This window comes from Cetorhinus maximus, chromosome 9 (assembly GCF_964194155.1).
Source record: "Cetorhinus maximus chromosome 9, sCetMax3.hap1.1, whole genome shotgun sequence".
In the NCBI taxonomy this organism is placed as follows: domain Eukaryota; kingdom Metazoa; phylum Chordata; class Chondrichthyes; order Lamniformes; family Cetorhinidae; genus Cetorhinus; species Cetorhinus maximus.
This window is the reverse complement of record NC_135887.1, coordinates 324727-347292: the sequence shown is the minus strand read 5'-3', so window position 1 is coordinate 347292 and position 22566 is coordinate 324727. Positions and strand designations below refer to the sequence as shown.

Genomic DNA, 22566 nt, shown 5'->3' with positions numbered 1-22566 from the left:
TGACCAAGAAGGAGATAGTGAGATCATTGTTGAAAATGGGTTACACAATTAATCTGATTCAAAAGGATTGAATTTGAGGAAGAAATGTTTTCATGAGTAAGCTCCTTAAATCAGCAATAGAGAAAATCATTTTACAATGGGCAGCATCTTTAAAATAACCTTTTAAAATGAATTTTTGTAGGTAATATGGCTTTTTATATTTGTTCCCATTTTTATTTTTTATTTTTTGCTTAATAAAGTAAATAATCAAAATGCTCCCACCATCCTGCAACCTGTTTTAAGCTGAAGCGACAGATGTGATAGTCAGTCTTATTGAACATTTCTATGCCAGTTCTAAATGGGAGCACACTGCATTCCAATGGGAATGTGCTTCCGGAGTCTGCTCACCTTTTTCGTGATAGAATTCTTCAGTATTAAGGTGAACTATAACTATTTGTTAAATTATCAGCTGAACACTTGGGAGTTCTCTGTCCAAGTAAAGTGGAATTGACGTCTTGTGAGTTAACCATGATGGCATGTACAGACTGGTTCGAACTTCAGCTGATTGCGTAACTCAATTAGCACAGTTCCACAGGCTGGGGTGGTGGGCTTGGCAGGGTGGAAGAGGCAGGTGATGCTGTTGAGGTAAGGCTTTGGTTTCTAACCATTCATTCTAAGAATAGAAAAATCCCAAAATCCCCAACGATCAGAAAACAGAAGTGAGAACCACCTTAGTTAACCATACACAAAGGCGCCATGGTTTCTACATCATGACATCCAACTGTTCCTTTAATGATTTCTGCATTCTGCCTCCATTACCACACCTGGAAGGTGCACGTGTTGATCACTTCCTATAGGAAGAACTTCTTGACATTGGCATAAATTTGCCAGTTGTTAGTTCACACCAATGTCACCCTGTCCTAATGTCATGGTTTATCTTAAGTAATGTTCCAAGGTATTTTCTTTGGTGCTTATTGAATCATTCACTTCTGTACCTCTCAGACGCCGTCTTTTGAAGGCTTAGGTTTCTCACTCTTCACAGCCCAGTCCTTTGACAATAGAGGCAGGGCTTAAGTGCTTCTGGGAGGAGACATTGGGAATCTTGGCACACCCTACCAACAATGTTCTGGCCATCACTCCTAATGGTCAGAAAATCGCAGTCACTGGGTGTCAAATTTCCCGTTATATACTACGAGAGGTGCTGAAGTGAAAATCCCAGAATCGGAGGGATCAGCGTTGTAGCTCTTCTCTGTATCTCTTTCAAGGATTAAATATCTCCCTTGTGTCCTGAAGGGCATAAATATTCACAGTTCTCAAGCTGCCTTCTGACTAAAGCACTGTGTAGTTTAAAGGATGATTTCCTCCGAAATGTACTCTGCTGTTTTTAGATAGATACTCCAACAATTGTTAATTGTTGCTCCACAGTGAGTGAAGGCGATGGACGGTTTAGCACAGTTAGATACCAGCTGCTGTCATTTAATTTGGATTCTGAGAAGCCGGCATGCGGGATGCAGTCGCCAGGGTTCATACTGCGAGCTGGACACCTTTCTCCGTTCAGGAAACGCTTCAATTAATGGCCTAAAAGCCTAACATAAGAGACTTAGCAGTATAAACAACATGAAGCTAGCTCACAGGCACCAATCCCCCGGAATCTTGATTAAACAGCACCTATGAAAGCCGAGCTAGAATAGTACTAAAAGCAGAAGGAGATCTCAGCTTCTCATTCCGACCATATAACCCGTCAGTGGGATTTCCACAGGGTTAGAACAGGGAGCTGTCACACAGATATCGCTTCCCGTCAGCATCAGTATAACCTTGCCTTCAGCTACTTTGATGTTTCGTTTTCTTGTCATTTGGATTCTGGTCTCGAGTTTTGATAAATTGGTTCTCTACATCTGTGCTGCTAAACCCGTTTTCCACATCCCAGTGTCACATTTAGACCGAGAACCTTGTAAATTCGCGGAATACAGAAGCGAAAAGCTGCAGAGAATCTGACGGTGGGTGGAATGGGAGGGAGGTGGCTGGGTGGACCAGATTTCTCCCGTCTGGTGAATATCTGGAGTACTCCCCCCACCCCCTCCCTTCAACCCTTTCCGGGCTAAGGTGTAATTTTGCAAAGAGTGTAAAGTGATAGCCACGCTCTACAGGTGGCACACTGATCACATCTGGGCAGCTTTCAGGGCCAGTGGGCTGCCCTCCTGCACCGGCTCAAAGGAGATCCACATTTCAGGGGCACTTGAGTGTGCAACGCACACCAATGTTGCCGCTTCATCATTCAGCACAGCCGGAGGCTATTCGGCCCATCGAACCTGTACTAGTTCTCCGCAAGAGCTTCCAATCACCACCTAGTGACTGAGTCTATCTAACCCCGGGAATTTGGTGTGGGGCGGGCTTTGAAATGAAAGCTCAGGTCTCACCTTGACCACATTCCTGGTGATTTTCCCGAAGGAGTTGGGGATAACGAGGACGATGGGCGCTGGGGAGTTGCTAGACGCTCTCCTCCTGCTCGAGGTGCTGGGCACTGCCCAGTCCAGAGCCACCAGCCCTTCATCGGCCAACTGCAGGTAATCCCGGACGAATTGGACGGCGGCGCCGGGCGGCCAGATCACATTCCAGACAGTTTGCAGGTCAGGCAACCTCCTCCAGATCCACTGGGATAGCGACTCCGAGGTGAAGGTCAAGCAGGTTTTGAGCAGGTACTTGGCGAGGGCTGAAGGTTTGCAGACCAGCTCCGGGACATCGCTGTCCCCTTGGCTCCGGGCACATCGACTTTTACAATAGAACCGACCTTTGAAACTCTGCCCGAAATACAGCCTCGCAAACAGGTAGATCACGGCCAGGGACACGATGCAGACACTGGGAGCCCACAGAGGCATTGCAAAATGCCAACTAGCTGCCAAGCAGCCACGACCAGCCGAAAGCGAATCAAAAGACAAGCAGGTTAGCCCCCTTGGTCTCGGTTCAGAGGCTCGAATCTAATGGAACCGTGAAACAGTAACTTGAAGCAGCTCCAGATGTCAGGGGACCGATGAGGCCATTTCATCCACAGAGAAGACCGAAAGGAGAGTCCGGTCCACTGTTTACAGACAGATCTGCTCTGCTCTAAGACACTGAAAAGGAAAAGCTCTTTTTGCAAACCCCCACTGAGCACTCAGAAAGGAAGTTGATGCGATTGCACCATCCTCCTATTCGACGCTTAACATCTCGTCCCTTCAAATTTAAAAAAAACTTCTCGCTTTGTTGTGGCCAAAGCTTTACACTCACAGCTCCCCAGAGCTTACACCACCAGCCCCGACCCAACCCCGCACTTTACACACTGTCTTCACCTACTTCCCATCAAATCGCTTTGATAAAGATATCGTTCAAGGTGCAAACATTTATGTAACCTTTCTCTGTAACAAAGCAGACGGTGGAGCTGCTGCTAAAACCCGTTAAACCTCCAGCCCCTCGCTGCTTCATGTCACCTTCCTTAATCAAAATATAGAGAGGTTTCTATTTGGCTTCTGTCTTTTGCTCAACTTGGGCGTTCTGTTTGAATCAAGCCCTGTTCTTTAGACATTCATCATCCTCCTGGTTGACAGCTGGAGGTAAGAGTTTCGTGGACAGGTCTGTCCCCCAGTACTGGATCTTCATCCTGTGGTTCCCATCTACAGTGACTTTTTTTAGTTTAAGCTATGTGTATGTGTGTGTATGTGTGACGAAAGTTAAATGATATCTCTGGGCATTTGGTTCAAGTCCAGCTTTTCTCCTTAGACTGCAGCCAAGAGGTGTGTTCGCCAGTGGAAGAGATATTCGCTTTTATCCCATAATCACCGACGTATGAAGAGGCTTTACAGAAACAGCAAACTATCGGCAAAGGAATTCTATTTGCTGGGCAGAAATTCGTTGAAAAGGGAATTGTTTTTGAAACATTTCCAAAGAAACAAATTAGGTGTGTGAAAAAATAACTTTGCAGCTAGCATCTGTGGAGAGAGAAACAGAGTCGGTGTCCTTTCAACAGAACTGCCTGCCCTCATGTATAACCTACTTTCATGTTCTTTAGTCTGTTGGTTGCAGACTAGAGTGAATGTGACTTAGAGACTGTGAGCTGGTCATGCCAGAATTGGTGATGAACAGCCATTTGTAAGTGACCAAATCAGCTTCACTTGGGAGATCAGGTGAACTCCACCAGTCAGCTCCTCTCCAGCCACAGGGACATTCCAATTAGGAACAGGAGTAGGCCATTCGGCCCCTCGAGCCTGCTCCACCATTCAATAAGATCATGGCTGTTCTGATTGTAATCCCAACTCCAAATTCCCACTGATTCCTATAACCTTTCACCACCCTTGCTTATCAAGAATCTATCCACCTCTGCCTTAAAAATATTTAAAGACTCTGCTTCCACCGCCTTTTGAAGAAGAGTTCCAAAGACTCACAATCCTCTGAGAGAAAAAAGTCCTCCTCATCTCTGTCCTAAATGAGCAACCTCTTATTTTTAAACAGTAGCCCCTAGTGCTAGATTCTCCCACAAGAGGAAACATCCTTTCCACATCCACCCTGTTAAGACCCCTCAGGATCTTATATGTTTCAATCATCACCTCTTACCCTTCTAAACTCCAGTGGATACAATCCTAGCCTGCCCAATCTTTCCTCATAAGACATTCCAGGCTTTTCTCCTCACCTCTGCTTCTCATCAACCTCTTTTTTCAACACTGAAGCTGCTGCTTAACTGTCTGCCTTTCTCCCCCCTACCCCATGCTTCTAGTCTGCAGCCCCAATCAGCCCCAACTCCCTCTAAGCTGCACAGATTCTCCTTCTGCGCAGCTCTTTCTTCAACACATCTCTCCCATCTCTAGTCCAGCCCATTTCCTCCAAGAAGCCACCTGTTCCCTTCAACACATCTTCTGACCACCTAACTTCCCCTCATCCACACAGTGCTCACTGCCATTGTCAAGCTCTTACATCAGGCACTGCCCCTGCCCCTTTACAATGGCTTAAAAGGGTACTTGTGCTTATTTTCTTACAGGGAGGAAGAATGAAATATAGCGTAAGTGGTGCACAGAGATGACAGTGAGAGAAAGTTTGTGAGAGCCATGCAAAGAAAAAGTGAAAAGAAAACTGTAATTCCGACAGAGAAAGAGGGGAGGCATATAAAATTAGAGAGCAGGAAATAAACAGGGAGATGGTCACAAGAAGGACTTTTTTTTTCTATTTTTGTCTGTGAGCAGTTCCATGGCAGAAAATGAGTAGCAAAGAATAATGTTTATTGCTGCTGTATATGCAGCAGTTACAAATTTAATACACTGCAAATCAAAAGGATGAGAATGTATGTTTACATTTTTCTAATCATTGATTATTGACAGGCTCTTATTTAACTGAACTCATGCTGCTCTTTACCACAACAGCTCGGGTAATTTATGGATCATGGTTGAACCATAAGGTTAATTTATGACCTTTAATTTCTTCTCAACTGTTTATTATTTAAAAACATATCCTATCTTTTTGTGAAACACAAGCAATGCTAATGATTGCACAAAGTGTGATTATAATAATCCTGATTGGAGATTTTGTAAATATTGTGTAATGATTTTAAGATTATCATTCCACAGTAGAACATAACAAGTATTATATTTAGGATTAGTAGGGGCTTTTGAGGGCAAATAGTTGTTATGAAAAAATGATTTATGCACAAAGATGATTGTATAGGAATTGTTGTGCAAAGCAGCCAATACCTCCTATTACATGGACCCCAGAGTGAGTGATAATGAGTTTGTGTGGGTGAAATCATGGTGATATTTCAAGATGATGGAGTAAGCAGACGTCTTCCTGTTTGTGTAACGTAGAAAATGATGGAATACATAATTTATCATCAGTGATCCATGGTTACATAACTCATAAGAGCAAATCCATAAAGGCAAGTTTATTTTCCAGGTTCCTACTATCTAACAGATAATCATACATCATTTTTTGAGATGAAATATATTTCTGGAATCTATTTTAGAAATTTAAATTAATTTTAGATTGCCACTAATTTAAGTGCACTTGCAAGTGCAACTAATAAGAGATTGGAGACTTAGTGATGTCATGGAAGTTAGTCCAAAGCCAACAGTAAGAAAATTGATTTATTTAAAATATGTTGTGAAAAAATTAAAATTAAAATACACAAATGGTAAAGTTAAAAACAAAAACACCATACCGTGGCTGGTGAAAACCTGAAATAGAAACCAAAATATTGGGAATGTGCCTTTGTTACCTCCAGACTTGACTGTTCCGATGTACCTCTAGTCGGCCTTCCACATTCTACCCTCCGTGTACTTGAGGCTGTCCAAACTTTAACCATTCCTTATTCATGCCAAGTCCCACTTACCCATCACGCCTGTGCTCACTGACCTACACTGGCTCTGGATTAAACAACACTTCAATTCTAAAATTCTCATCCTTGTTTTCAAATCCCTCCATGTCCTCATCCCTTCCTTTCTCTAAAATTTCCTCCAGCCACACACCCCACCAAGATATCCCAGCTCATTTAAATCTGGCCCCTTGAGTATCCCCAATCTTAATTACTCCATCATTGATGGCTGTTCCTTCAGCTGCATAGGCCCTTAGCTCTGGAATTCCCTTCCTAAATTTCTTTGCCTCTCTCTCCTCCTTTAAGCTGCTCCTGTAAAACCAATTTCTTTGACCAAGCTTTTAGCCCTCGGCCCCTAATATTGCCTTTGGTGAATTTTACTTCAGAACAGTCCCATAAAATGCCTTGGGACATTTTATTATGTTAAAGGTGTTATATAAATATAAGTTATTGTTGTTGAAAAACTCAGATCAGGCATCATCCGTGTACAGAGAAACAGAGTTAAGTTTTCAGGCTGATGGCCTTTCAACAGACGTGAAGTGTTAATGCTTTTTTAGAAAAACATAATCACCATCAATGTTTCTCCAGCCTTGATGGCTCAGTGGAGGTATACAAACCCCTAAAAATAAATCAGCAATCTGCAGCCCACATGCATGGTATAAAATACAATGATCTAATTGAGTTCAACATAAAATCGTAAACAGTGAGAGTGTACATTGGGTAGCTAGGATTACTGACTCATCAGGTACATTTTATCTATCTTAAATTTGTTTAGCTTTTATGTTTGTGTGGAAAGATAAGTCGAAAAATGTTTTTACATATTTCCTAGGGTTTGCAAATTGACTGTAAGCCTTAATGGGTTTAAAAATGTTCTGGGAGGACTGTTACAGATTTCATTCACATTAGCAGTGGCAGTCAGTGTAATCCTTGTCCTTGTTGATATCCAGTTGGGAGCATTGATTGTTCCTGCTGGCTTATCAAACAGAACCTTCAGTCATTGAACATAAACATTTGGTGTCTAAGTTAATTATGTACAATAAATGCTTCCATATAATCCCTACTTCCCTCAGGCCATGTACAGTGGTTGGTGCTGCTTCTTGCACTTTTCTTGAATTTGCCATGCAGTGAAGATCATGTCTCTCTCTCTATGGGCGAAAACGCACTGTGACTCTGGAAGGAGTTCCTCAACCACTGCAAAGAGACAGTTGAGTTGGATCCTTGCAATGATCTTCCCTGTAAAAGACAGCAGGGAAACTGATCTGAAGTTACCTCAATCAGACCTGTCTCCCTTCTTGAATATAGTCACAATCACAACATCCCTGAGATTTCCTGGCATGTGCTCTTCTTCTCAGGTGAGGGATATGAGGTTTTTCAGCCATGCCAGGAGTCCACTGAGGCATCTCCACTGTGTTTCACAATTTCAGCGGGGATTCCATATGTTCCAGAGGCTTTTTTGTTTTCAGCTGCCGAATGGTCTTTTCAACTGCTGTGCATTGCCTTTTTCAACCTCACAAAAGCCTTTGACTCTGTCAACTATGAAGGCTTGTGGAGTATCCTCCTCAAATTTGGCTGCCCTCATAAATTTTTCACCATCCTCCAGCTATGCCATGATATGCCATCCATGGTCCTCATCAATGGAATCACCACAAACCCTATCGAAGTGAAATCTGTGGCCAAACAAGGTTGTGTCATTTCACAAACTGCCTTCTCCATCTTCCTCACTGCAATACTGCAGCTCACCTGCAGCAAATTACCCACAGGCATGGACATAATCTACAGAACAGACGGGAAACTGTTCAACCTACACCACCTTCAATCCAAAACCAAAACCGCTCCAACCTCAGTCATAAAGCTTCAGTATGCAGATGATGCTTGTGTGTGCGCTCACTCAAAAACTGAGCTCCAGGTCATTGTCAACTCCTTCTCTGAAGCATATGAGAAAATGGACCTTTCACCAAATACCTGGAAAATGAAGGTCTTTTTCCTATCAGCTCCCACAGTAAAACAACATGATCTTAATTGACGGCGAGATCTTGGAAAACGTGGACTATTTTTCCATATCTTGGGAAACTCCTCTTGATGAAGGCAGACATAGATGCTGAAATTCAACATCGCCTCCAATGTACCAGCTCAGCCTTCAGCCAGATGAGGAAAAGTGTATTTACTTCCAGGATCTCAAACCTGAGACTTAGGTGATAGTTTACAGGGCAGCAGTGACCCCTGCACTCCTACATGCTTCAGAAACTTGAACAACCTACAACAGGCATCTTAAAGCATTGGAAAAAGCACCACTAGTGCTGCCTTTGTAAGATCCTCAAAATCTGGTGGCAAGAAAGGTGATCCAACAGCAGCATCCTCTCCCAGGCCAGCTCACCCAGCATTGAGCCACTGATCCATCAAAACCAGCTCTGCTGGATGGGACATGTCATTAGTATGTTTGACATCAGACTCCTGAAGCAATTGTTCTACTTGGAACGCAGTCGTGACAAGAGACTCCCAGGAGGACAGCAGAAATGCTTTAGGGATGTCCTTGGATCATCCCTGAAGAGGTCAAACATATCTGCCAACTCATGGGAGACCCTGGCTTGAGACCAGCTAAAATGGAGAAGGTTCATTCAGGAAGGCACCAAACACATTGAGAGACTTTGTCAGGAACATACAGAGGTGAAGTTGAGGTGTCTGAGGAAGGTACACAAACATCTATACAACTCATCTACCCAACCCTTCAAGCACTATCTGCCGCGCATGTGACAGGATTGGCACTTCATGGATTGGGCATGTCAGCTATCTCAAAACCCATCGAATCATCCTCCATCCCAAGTGTCTGCCTATAAGAAGAAGACTTTCCTAAAAACCAATCAAAGATCAAGAGGGAAAGTCTGAGCAACCTGATTACAGGTTAGGTTTTTCAAATAAATAAGTATTACACCTTCTATGAAATATTTATTTGAACTAATATTTTATTGTTAAACATTTCACTGTTAAAGCATAATATTCAGGCAGATATAGATCATGTTTGATGCAGCAGGTTATCTAGCAACACTTTGTTCCAATAAATTATCATGGCGTTCCATATTTTTATATGTTTGGAATGCATTTTGCTGTTTATCAGAGTGACAAATGTCATTACTGGAAAATGAGGGCTCGCCCACAGTGAACTCACAATATCAGCATCAGGCACTTCCAGGTTAGATGTGATGCAGATTGCAGAGAAAGTTCTCTGTATTCCAACCCAAAAAGGTATTTTTGCTTCAACCATGGAAGAACACTAACCTTCTGAATATTATTATTCCACTGTGACTTTTCCATTGCTCACACTATCATTGTTGTGCCTTTTTTGAATGAGATTGTCAGTTTAGAGTGAAGTGTGGTCATTATGGACTTTCTTACTGGTCAGGCTGGCAGCAGAAGCAACGTAATGCAAAAAAATATAAGGTAATACATTTGCAAATTGAATGGGCATATTCAGCTCGTGGAAAGATTTGGAAGGTTATGAATAAACAGAGACTGAGAGTTCAAATACATAATTGTTTGAAAGTGTGAGCATAAATAGCTGAAGTTATGAAAAGACCAATAACATTTTGTGTTTAATAAATAATGTGCAATAGCAAAGTGGTGAGCATAACTCTGCGCTAGACAATGTTTATGTTATATTTAGGTACTATTTAGTTTTGGGTACTCTATTACAGAGGGAAAACTGCAGTGTCAATAGGATAAAACTAGGGGTGAAAAACTGTCGTATGAGGAGAAGAATAATTAATTAAGACTAAATCCACTGGAGCAGAAGGGTTAAGAGGAAATTTAATTGAGGTTTTTAAATTTACAAAGTATTTTGACAGGATGAATAGGGAAAAAAAATTAAAATCTTGCAATTATATAGTTCCTTTAAATACATCTAGCAACATCCTTAAACATTTCATAATTAATTAATTACTTTTGAAATGTAGCCACTGTTGTTTTGTAGGCAAATACAGCAGCAAATCTGCATACTACAAGGTCCAAAATATAGCAAATGAGATAAATAGTCAAAACAAAAATAAAAATACCTGGAAAAACTCAGCAGGTCTGGCAGCATCTGCGGAGAGGAGCACAGTTAACGTTTCGAGTCCGTATGACTCTTCAACAGAACTAAGTAAAAATAGAAAAGAGGTGAAATATAAGCTGGTTTAAGGTGGTGGGGTAGGGGGGTGGAGAACAGGTAGAGCTGGATAGAGGGCCAGTGATAGGTGGAGATAACCAAAAGATGTCTCAGATAAAAGGACAAAGAGGTGTTGAAGGTGGTGATATTATCTAAAGGAATGTGCTAATTAAGGGTAGAAAGCAGGACGAGCAAGGTACAGATAGCCCTAGTGGGGGTGGGGTGAAGGGAAGGGATCGAAATAGGCTAAAAGGTAGAGATAAAACAATAGATGGAAATACATTTAAAAATAATGGAAATAGGTGGGAAAAGAAAAATCTAGATAAATTATTGGAAAAAAAAGGGGGATCGGAAAGGGGGTGGGGGTGGAGGAGAGAGTTCATGATCTAAAATTGTTGAACTCAATATTCAGTCCAGAAGGCTGTAAAGTGCCTAGTCGGAAGATGAGGTGCTGTTCCTCCAGTTCCACCCCTCCCCCCCACCCCTTTAAACCAGCTTATATTTCACCTCTTTTCTATTTTTACTTAGTTCTGTTGAAGAGTCATGCGGACTCGAAACGTTAACTGTGTTCCTCTCTGCAGATGCTGCCAGACATGCTGAGTTTTTCCAGGTATTTTTATTTTTGTTTTGGATTTCCAGCATCCGCAGTTTTTTGCTTTTATCTTAGATAAATAGCCAGTTACTTTGTTTTGATTAGATTACAGATGCTGGACAGCACACAGGGAGAACTCCCTGACCTTCTTTGAATATAATGAAATTCTTTACATCCACCAGAAAAGGCAATAAACCTTGATTAATGACTTATCTGAAAGATGACATCCCTGATAATGCAGCACTCAGTATGGCATTGAAGTGTTAGCCTAGATGATGCATCAAATCCTGGGATGGCACTCGAAACCACAGCCGTCTGATTCAGAAGTGAGGGTGCCACCACTGAGCCAGGATGAGACTATGACCAGGAAATTCTGTGAAGCTGTATTGCTACAACTTTGGCAGAAGTGCAGCAGAGACAAACCTGCATAAATGGGATTTCTGTAGCACAGCTGGTGTATCAATGGCATTGGAGTAGGAGCAACTTCAAGTTTCTTGGCAAGTCAGCAAGCAAAATAAGTCATCAATGTGAGATTGTCTTCAAGAAAGTAGGGGAATTTTTTTTTACATAGAGGGGTGGTGGAAGATGGAATGTTTTTCCAGAGGGAGCAGTTAAGCAGTTAAGATAAAGACCATTGCATCTTTCTTAAGGGAAAGGTCCTAAATATTTGTAGCAGAGAAAGTTACAGATCTAGAAGGAGAGAGCGGGGGAGTGGGATTATTTTTGGATTGATCTTGCAAAGGGCTAGATCAGACGTGCTTGGGAAGAACAGGTGACTTTGGGCCTATGATTCTCAAAGACTGGGATTTTTCTCACTAGAGTGACTGATAGATATCAATTGCTGTAATTAGTCAACATTTCCATTATCATTATATCATGTGACTACCAGGATATTCGAAAGAAAACTTAGCTGGACATTGGTCTTCATTCAACAAGCAATTTCTACGTTCCCATGACACAACAGACTGAAAGGTCTCCTTCTTTGCAGCAGCACTATAAATTGTACTGTGACTAGCCAAACATTTTTGGCTTAATGCCATCATAGCCAGCAAACAGAGACTTTCATCGGAGTCGCCGACACAGGATTCAAAGCCCAGTTCCCAAGGTTACTAATCCAGCGCATCACCCCACCATCAAAATGATTGTAACTGATCATTGTAACATACCATTTTATCAATTCTTTTATTTGATTGTGGATGAATCCTTGGAACTAATTCATTTCTATTGATCCAATGTATAAATTTATTCGCATTTATGTGCATGTACTTTGGTGTGCTTACGTGCATCAATGTTTTTGTCCATTTTACTCAGTTTTGTAGTTATATATTTTCTTTTACTCATGACTCATTTACATCAAACCTGACTGGAAATTGCTACATGAAGCAAGAAAACATGGAAAAGCAGTCTCAATTCCGTTGTTCTGCCATTTTGTCCAGTTAGCTTTGCTAAGAGCGGCATTGATAAGTCTCTGCAAGACACAATTAAGTAGGATTTACCATAAGTAAATGAACCAAAAGGGGTAAAAAGATTACTGAGTCCCATGAAATTACAATGTAATATCTTATTGATTTGATACAGTGATGTCTATTTAATTCTTTCAATCAAAGCTAAAAGCTGAAATGTGTGCACCCAATATTACCAGCTAGGGCTTTATAATCTGTGAAATAACTGCGCTTAAGCTAAATATTTTTCCCAAACTTATATTCTGTAAAAAGGTGGAATGGTGAGAGTTAAATGCACCCTGGCGTAACTGCTGAGATGTGCTGACCTGCATTCTCTGTCACTTGTTCAGGCTGTTGCTAGGTGACCCCTCCCCCAACCCATCCCCGACAGAAAGGAGAATTGCTATCTTCAATGGCCCCCATGTTTCAAGGGAACACTTTTAATAATTTCTAAAAACAATTTTCACCCCTATCTGCCTAGAGGGAATTAGATCCAGATTATGTTCTAGAAACTCAGGTGGTCAACTAAAAAAGAAATAAGGAGGGAGAAGATTAAATATGAGGGTAAACTAGCCAGTAATATAAAAGAAGATTGCAAGAGTTTTTTTAGATATATAAAGGGTAAGAGAGAGGCAAAAGTGGACATTGGGCCGCTGGAAAATGATGCTGGAGAAGTAGTTGTGGGGAGCAAAGAAATGGCGGAGGAACTGAATAGGTACTTTGCGTCAGTCTTCACAGTGGAAGACATGAGTAACATCCCCAAAGTTCAAGAGAGTCAGGGGGCAGAGGTGAGTATGGTGGCCATTACCAAGGAGAAGGTGCTAGGAAAACTGAAAGGTCTGAAGGTGGATAAATTATCTGGACCAGATGGATTACACCCCAGAGTTCTGAAGGAGATAGCTGAAGAGATAGTGGAGGCGTTAGTGGCGATCCTTCAGGAATCACTGGAGTCAGGGAGGGTCCCAGAGGACTGGAAAATCGTTAATGTAACCCCCCTGTTTAAGAAGGGAATGAGGCAAAAGACGGGAAATTACAGGCCGATTAGCCTGACCTCGGTCGTTGGTAAGATTTTAGAGTCCATTATTAAGGATGAGATTTCAGAATACTTGGAAGTGCATGATAAAATCGGGCAAAGTCAGCATGGTTTCATCAAGGGGAGGTCATGCCTGACAAATCTGTTAGAATTCTTTGAGGAGGTAACGAGTAGGTTAGACAAAGGAGAGCCAATGGATGTTATCTACTTGGACTTCCAGAAGGCCTTTGACAAGGTGCCGCACAGGAGGCTGTTCAGTAAGATAAGAGCCCATGGTGTTAGAGGCAAGGTACTAGCATGGATAGAAGATTGGCTGTCTGGAAGGAGGCAGAGAGTGGGGATAAGGGGGTCCTTCTCAGGATGGCGGCCGGTGACTAGTGGAGTTCCGCAGGGGTCAGTGTTGGGATCACAACTTTTCACTTTATACATTAATGATCTAGATGAAGGAACTGAGGGCATCCTGGCTAAGTTTGCAGATGATACAAAGATAGGTGGAGGGACAGGTAGTATTGAGGAGGCAGAGAGGCTGCAGAAGGATTTGGACAGGTTAGGAGAATGGGCAAAGAAGTGGCAGATGGAATACAACGTGGGGAAGTGTGAGGTCATGCACTTTGGTAGGAAGAATAGAGGCATAGACTATTTTCTAAATGGGGAGAGAATTCAGAAATCTGGAGTGCAAAGGGACTTGGGAGTCCTAGTCCAGGATTCTCTTAAGGTTAACTTGCAGGTTGAGTCGGTAGTTAGGAAGGCAAAGGCAATGTTGGCATTTATTTCGAGAGGATTAGAATATAAAAGCAGGGATGTGCTGCTGAGGTTTATAAGGCTCTGGTCAGACCACATTTAGAATATTGTGAGCAATTTTGGACCCTGTATCTCAGGAAGGATGTGCTGGCCCTGGAGAGGGTCCAGAGGAGGTTCACGAGAATGATCCCAGGAATGAAAGGCTTAACATATGAGGAACGTTTGAGGACTCTGGGTCTATACTCGATGGAGTTTAGAAGGATGAGGGGGATCTGATTGAAACTTACAGAATACTGAAAGGCCTGAATAGGGTGGACGTGGGGAAGATGTTTCCATTAGTAGGAGAGACTAGGACCCGAGGGCACAGCCTCAGAGTAAAGGGAAGACCTTTTAGAACAGAGATGAGGAGAAACTTCTTTAGCCAGAGAGTGGTGAATCTATGGAATTCATTGCCACAGAAGGCTGTGTATCATTGAGTGTATTTAAGACCGAGATAGATAGGTTCCTGATTGGTAAGGGGATCAAAGGTTATGGGGAGAAGGCGGGAGAATGGGGTTGAAAAACTTATCAGCCATGATTGAATGGCAGAGCAGACTCGATGGGCCCAATGGCCTAATTTCTGCTCCTATGTCTTATGGTCTTATGGTCAACAAATCTGCCCTTGTTACTATTGAAGTTTCCATTGATGATCTTGTAGGAATGAGCTGAGGCTTATCCCATCTGGGAAACTTTGCCTTGAATCTGGGATCTGGTGAATCGGAGTCCTGGTGTTGTTTCTGGGAGTCCACCAGAATAACTGTTCATTCTAGGCCCCTAGTTTTTTGGGAGGAACAAAGTGGGTTGACGTCATGTGTATCATGACAAACAGCAACTGATGACCGCTCACCTGGTTAATTCACAGTTCAATAACCCATGATAATCTATCAAGTAGTTTGAAAAACATGGTATTGTCCTTGTGTTGAGACAAGCAGTGATATCAGTAATCATTTTACTGTCCTATCCATGAGAATACTGTAGCTTCTGTTTATTATATGCTTGATAACAGATGACTGCCAGTAAGTTAGGAGGCAGCAATTTACACAAACAGCTTGGGTGATGCCACAAACCAGTCGAAACACTTGAAGCAGCATGCATGGCTTTGCTCCTCAGCAAAACATCCAACGGAAAATTTGAGTAAAGTTTAATTAAGTTTTCGTGTGTTTCTGCTGCTCCTTCTGTTGGACCAGTCCTACCAGCAGCATTGACAAAGGGCAAAGGTGACAGATAGATCCACTTCCCCAGGCTCTCGAGCAACTGTAAGGCAGAAAATGGAGGAGGAGAGGTTCTTAAATAGATTATTATACCAATGTAAAATTAGAATTCCTGATATTTGTAACAAAGAACAGGGACTTTGAAGCATTGGGTCAGTTTTGTTCACCTGCCCATTCAATATGAGCATATTTGGACCAAGTGTGTTATAGCACCATCAAAATAACTTCTTATTTTCATGTTTAAATATTTACACATATTGTTGGCTTTCAAGGTTAGTTAAAAAAAAATAAGTGGCTGTAGTTACTCAGGCTACAGGTGTGTGCCAAAAGCATTTCTCTCCCTACTGAGAAAAGTTGTTGAACAGAAACACTTTTACCAGCTAACATAATTTTAAACATTAGCTCCTATGTGTCGATTAGCTCCAGTTGGTTTGACCTGGTTCAGTATCATATTGGTTAATATCTATGATGGGTACAGTAAAACATTTATGGGAGTCAGTTGGGTATCTGGCGTATGCACAAACCATGTTTAAGCACCTTCAAATCATGTTACTGAGAAATCTACATCTGTACAAAGTGTGCACTCTCTCCCCATAGCCAAGTGCACCACTTAACTTGTCTGGAGAACCTAGCTTGACAGAAGCAAGTTTTAGAGATTCCCAAGTTCACACAATGGTACTGATAGAGTTTAAAGTATTAAAACACAATTTATTAGTACAAAGCTACCTAATGCCTGCCCAGCAGGGTTGTCTGAAGCTAAGAAGGAAGAAACCAACTCTCAGTAACAGATCAGTCTTTTCAGCTTCCACTGGTGAGCCAGATTGACTAGTCCTTCATCAACGATGCTGTTAGATTACTGCAGACCTGCCAATTTCTCAGTTTCTATCAGAGTTCCAGACCAGGAGTTGCTTCAAACCCAAAGAGATCTGGCTCAACCCGACCCCTCCAGGAAGGAGTTCACTCAATGGCTTTTAGACAACTGTGTGTTTCAGCCCTTGTTGAGTGGAAAACTGGAACCAGAAGCTTCTCCAGAATGGCTTGGTGAGCTGAGCAGTTCACTATAACATTGTGAAAACATTTCTACCATCTTCTTGACTACAGCATGGGCATATATAATATCCTACTGGATGATGGTTTCAACACTTGGAGATTTTCAGCAGTAGCTATTTACCTCTCTAAAATGTAATTCTGCTAATCATAAGTCTTAAATAAAAAACTGCATGTTCTCATATTTAACCTCCAGATAATAGAATGGAGTTTCTGCCTGTTTACATCAGCAATATCAGTGTAAGCTGCAGTATTGGCTGAAATAGGACAATAGATCGAGAAATGTTAAACATGAGTGAGTTATGCTCAAAACCAGTTACATTTGTGTTTTACACTCGTTCAAGATTCATTTCACCTGGTTCAGGTCCTGACCAAAAACTGGCCATTCCCCCAGGTCAAAATCACTGTTGAGTGATGAAGTTGTTGAAGAGTATCAGGTAGCAAAGATTCTGGTAGGATGACCTGCCTGCCTTTAAAAATGACTACCTGGAAGATGCCTACCTCATCCTGATAAGGCCAAAATAGTCTTACGTGTTTGTGGGCATGCTGAATTGACTCTGGTGTTACAACTCACCCCCAGGTGAGGTTCCTCAAAGTTGTTGATCCAGGCAAGACCCCTCAATTTGTCACTGTTTGGCTGGGACACTCCCAAATGTTATGCTCCAGGTGAGGAAGGATGAAGTGGCTCCCTGTCTTTATTCAGCTCCCCACCTCTGTTGGCCGCAACAAGTTTTAATCTAAAAAGGATCCCTTTCATGAATACCTTTTCCCCAGACCCAATTGTTCAGGTTTTGAAGGAGCCAATTTAATCAAACTTACTTGAGTTAATGGCAAGAGTGAGTTTATTAACTACTAAAGGCAAGAAAAGATAGAAACAAGTGCATATAAGGCCATACAGGTTAAAAGTAAGAATTTAACTTGAAGTAAGTGAATATATATGTAAAAGCTATACAGAACAGTCCTTGACTGTGGGGAGTAGGTGATTGAGAGTTGCGGCCGTTGCAATTCGAGATTCCAGTAGAATTGACTCCGGTAGATGAATAGTCAGTTTTGAGGTTCCGTTAGAGTTGACTCCAGTAGATGAATAGTTGGTTTCAAGGCTCCAGTAGTGCTGATTTCGGTAGAGAGGGAGAGAGATTGGGATACCTGAAAAATGGCTATTTGCAGGGGTGCTGTGTGTGGCTGTTACTTCTGAGTCAGACTTCCAACATTTGCTCTCTCTCTCAGAACACCCACCAATAGACAGACACTGGGGCAGCTTTTCAGCTCACCTTCAACCCCTTCTTTGTATATTCCAAGTGGCAAGCGAATTCACAAACCTGCCTGGGCATTGCTTGGAGAGAGCAATTAGTTTCTGGGTGTCTTTAGCAGTACCTTGTCTGGCAACAGGATAGGGTTCCATTATCTCTTAGGGAGTCACCCTGCAGCATTCCAGCCAGTGGCTTGTGTGCATTCTAAAAACTCAGGTCTTATTTTTTAAAGTTCAATATTTCTGGATGCAATTCAATGTTTTTTCTTTCATTATCATGACACAGGCTATCCTTCAATAATGGTTTTCCAGTTTCTGTAGTGTAGAATCTTTTGCTGTTTCTTCTTGTAACTGCTGGCATTTTCATTGCGCATAATGTACCAGATCAATTGATGGACTTGCACTCTCCTGCAAGTGTAATGTCACAGCTCCCTTAAAACTGCCAATTTTGTTGAAACATTCTGGATATTTTGATGTTAGGCCATGAACCGAGGTGATAGGAGTAGTTTCAGAGGTTGATCTGCTTTGTGAAGTCTGACTGATTCCATGGATTGTCACTAGTGTGAGGTCGCAGCATACCAGTAGATCTGCAATCGCTAGGCCTTTAGTCTCCATGGTGTAGAACAGCTGTGAGATCCAGGAAGATTGATTGTACTTGCACTCCAGGACTATGGCTCCTGCACACGGAGCTTTAAGCTGAAAGATTCACAGCAGTCGATTTCGCCTTGGCCTTCCACGTCTGTGGATACATGACTTTTAGAATTTGCAGAGGGAGTATGTTGGCACTTGCCACTGTGTTAATCTTGGCCAATAACAAATAGTTACCAACTTTCCTAGGACAGATAATTTGAATCTTGGAAAACACTTTGGATGGCGAGGTGTCATCTATGTTTTCCATGAGATTGACAGCGTGAAACATGTGTACACCACCCTTTGTCTCATCATGCACATTATCATCATTTTCTGGTTTGGCAATCGCCTCATGTATATGTTTCTAATGGGCTACTGGATGCTCATTCTTATTGCTTGAAAGAATCCGTTGTATACAGTCTGTTTGGATCAGTGCACAGCTCTTTGTAGCTGTATCATCCTTTACTCTAGTGCACTGCCACTGCCAATGGTGTTCCCTACCACATGCCCTGCAGAATAGATGAAAAGCTGGGCATTTCCTTGGTGCGTGCAGAAGGCCACAACTTCCACATGTCCACAAGTTTGGGTGTCCCAGCCAGTATGTTAACAATCAGGGTTGTCGTAAGGAACTGTAATCTTTGTCGACCTGTGAGGATCACTTCATACTTACGTCTATCCTTGAGTAGCTCTTCAATGCTATACATTTTGGGCTTGTCTAGCAGATCATTCTGGAATGCTTCCATGGGAATGGATGCAATCACCAACTCAACAATTCTGTCTGCTAGCTTGACATTTGAAAAATTACAGTACAAACCCTTTTCTCTACATCTGCTGATGAAGTGGTCTATGGATTCTGTTGGCTGTTGTTGAAATGACATGAACTCTAGTCAATGAATATGGAAGTGTAACCTGATTCTGAATCAGCCTTCCAATGTTGTCCATATCTTTTGTGGATCCTTTAGTTCTTCTTCTGTTAATCTTGACATGCTCAACTTATGTAGACCTTCATTCCCACTTGCTAGGTGAATTTTTATGGTTTGCTTGCCTGGTTCACATACATCTGAATCAAGAAACCATAGCTCATTATACAGTTCAAACATTTTGAATTTGGTTTGTGGGTCAGCTGAATTCCAATTCATAATGGGGATTTTGTGGACATTCTGACAATATCTCTTTGATCTTCCTCCCTCTGTAATACCTGGGATGAGTGTCACTGTAGCCGCTTTCACATGCTTTTCCGAGGCTCCGCCCACAAAGGCAAATTGTGGTGGGAAAGCACCACGAAGCAATGGTGTTTTTGCTTTTTATTCAAGTTATTGTTCAGCAACTCCCGAAGCCACCCATTATAATAGCAACCTTCTCTGGCCTGATTTGTATGATGGTTTTTTTTTTGACTCTCCCTTGCTCTCTATCAATTCACCCTACATGCTGGTCACTCGCCTTCCCCGACTGAGCTAACCCAGTGCTCGTCCTCGCGATGCACTGTCCCACTCACGGAACTGACAGGTGATGCACTGCAATCTCACCACAAGGAATCCGCCTGTTTCCCAGCTCTTTACTTGAGCACTAGCCCAGCGCTGTGTCTTCAAAGCTTTTCTTTGCAGTCAGCACGCTGCATTTTCAACACACTCCAACACTGTGAATTCCTTGCCAAAACATCAAGGGTCATCTCATGCCATGTAGCATGACCTAACGCTGTTCAACATGTTGTACCTGTACTTAATCTTGCTTCCACCTGTCTTACCATCGCTGATCACCATGTAGTGTCATTATAATGTTTATTTGCTGTATGAGGCACAAGGCACCAATTGCTCCTAAGGGATTTGGTAAACATGCTGTGGATTCATTTATCAAAACTAGTCACATAAGAACAGTTATACATAGGCTTGAAGCTTGAAGACATCAGAGCTGTGTGTGTGTGCTCTGCTCAAAGCAAAAGTGAAACTAAGACAGGATCACAACACATTTCCCTTCTAGTGATATCATGCTGATATCTCTTAAAGCAGTCTTGTCCAATTCGTGGCCCATGGGCCATTTTGTGGCCCCTGAAGCCTCTGGGCTTGGCCTGCCAAGCTTGTTGGACATTCAACTGACTTACATTTGAAAAAGCTGCTCGTCCAATCAGAGACTGGTTTCTCCCTGTATCTGCTACTGAGAGAGGACCTGAGAGAGTGCTGAGGGAGTGAGGAGGCGAGTGGGCCTCAGATAAAGGGGGTGAGTGGACCTCAGAGCTAGAGCGGGTCTTGGAACAAGGAAGAGAGGGGGCCTCAGAGTGGGAGCATGCCTCAGATGTGGAGGGAGAGTGGGCCTCAGAATGAGAGGGTGAGTGGGCCTTGGAGCGAGAGGGAGAGTGGGCTCCAGATCGAAGGGATGAATGGGCCTTGGAGCAAGACCGGGGCCTCGGAGCAAGGGGTAGAGAGGGGCGAGGACGAGTGTGAGGCCCAATAGCATGTGAGAGAGAGGGGAGAGTGTGTTTTTGTAAGTTTGTGAGTGAGAGAGGGGAGAGTGTGAGTGCAGTGTGTGTAATGAGAGAGAGAGGGGAGAGTGAGGGGAGAGTATGTGTGTGTCTGTGTGAAAGAGAGAGAGAGAGGGTAGAGTGTGTGTGAGAGAGAGAGGGAGAGAAGGGAGAGTGTGAGTGAGAGAGAGGGGAGACAGTACGTGTGCATGTTTGTGAGAGAAGAGAGAGTGTGACAGCAGTGTGTGTATTAGAGAGAGAGAGGAGACAGTGTATGTGTGTGTGTGAGAGAGAGGGGAGAATGTGAGTGCAGTATGCGTATGAGAGAGAGAGAGGGGAGAGCATGTGTGCTTATGACAGAGAGAGTGGAGAGTGTGTGTGTGCATGTGTGTATGTGTGTGAGAGAGATGGGAGAGGGGAATGTGTGTGTGTGTGTGGCTCACTCCCAGTCTCAGGGTTCTGATTCACCTTCACTCGTACACGCCAACACATACTCTCACCCACCCTCACAGCTGGTTAAATCCTGGAACTGCCTCCCTAACAGCACTGTGGGTGTACCTACACCACATGGACTGCAAGCGGCTCAAGAAGGCAGCTCACCACCACCTTCTCAAGGGCAACTAGGGATGGGCAACAAATGCTGGCCCAGCCAGCGAAGCTCACATCCCGTGAATGATATTTTTAAAAGTCAGCTTATTGCTTTGGCATTGTTGTTTTGCTCAGCAAGTTGTTTCTTTTCATATGTGAGCTTTTCTTAAAAATTAATTTTTAATGTTGTGCCAAACCTTTCTGAAATTTATTTATTGGCCCCTAGAGTGAGGAAAAAAATTGAAATGTGGCCCCACCATGCGAAAGGGTTGGACAAGCCTGCCTTAAAGACATATTACAACAATCATGAGCTTTCGCTAATTGCATTTATTAGGGAAGGCTCTGCAAATTGTGTTAATTTTCTTAGGCACACAGGCATAGGAGGCACTTTTATAAAATAAATTTAAAATAATAAGTTTAGTAAGAAACTGATTAGTGTCCACCAATGAAACTATTAAATGGTTCAGTCTGTTTTTATTAAGTCATTTCCAGTGGTTTTAAATTAGATTACTCACAGGTGGAGGACTGGACATCCTTACTAAAAAGGCTTATTTTTGGTAATAAACCTATTTTCAGTTGATTAAGAAAACTGCACCAGGTTACCACTCTTAAATATATTAAAGAATACTTCTATTCTATTATGCTGCCTGATTGTGTTGATTCTTGGAATGTTTTATGTTGGTGATGATGCATATGAATTTTGGCAGAAACCTGAATTGCAATTTCCAATGCATTTTGGCTCCCTATTGTGCCCAAAGTGGAAACTCCATATCAACATCACTTTGTGCAACAAACTGCACCAGTTTTTATGACCTTTATGCACATAAGTCCTTCCTGTTGTCTTTTGGGTTAGATGCCAAGTAAGTATAGCGCTCTTTCTAGGCCCAGTGATCTGCCCATTGGTGTACTGGAGGTTGCCAGACTTGTCAATCATTGGTACTAGTCTTAAAGAACCTTTTAGTCATCACTGACAACAGAATTTAGCCAAGGCAAAATTGACTAGGAATCACTTCTGTGAAATTGAGCACCCTTGCAAATGAACAGAACCTATTGATCCTGCTTCATTTCCCTAATTACATCCCCAGGCTCATAAC

General features: G+C 42.5%; 1 protein-coding gene and 1 long non-coding RNA gene across 3 annotated transcripts in view; one reads left to right on the top strand and one right to left on the bottom strand.

Moving 5' to 3' along the window:
- abhd15a (abhydrolase domain containing 15a) overlaps positions 1–3351 on the bottom strand; it is a 31610-nt gene extending 28259 nt beyond the window's left edge. The window contains exon 1 of the mRNA XM_078547926.1: positions 2397–3351. Coding sequence (XP_078404052.1) covers positions 2397–2855 — 459 coding nt within the window. The 5' untranslated portion in view covers positions 2856–3351. The remainder of the gene's footprint in view (positions 1–2396) is intronic.
- The window catches only part of LOC144684306 (uncharacterized), a 245606-nt gene that overhangs the window by 183266 nt on the left and 39774 nt on the right, over positions 1–22566 (top strand). The window contains exon 5 of one of the 2 annotated variants that reach the window (XR_013577475.1): positions 3733–10371. The exons of the other annotated variant lie outside the window; for it this stretch is intronic. This is a non-coding gene — a long non-coding RNA (uncharacterized LOC144684306). Of the gene's footprint in view, positions 1–3732; positions 10372–22566 lie in introns of those variants that run through there. 2 annotated transcript variants of the gene reach the window in all.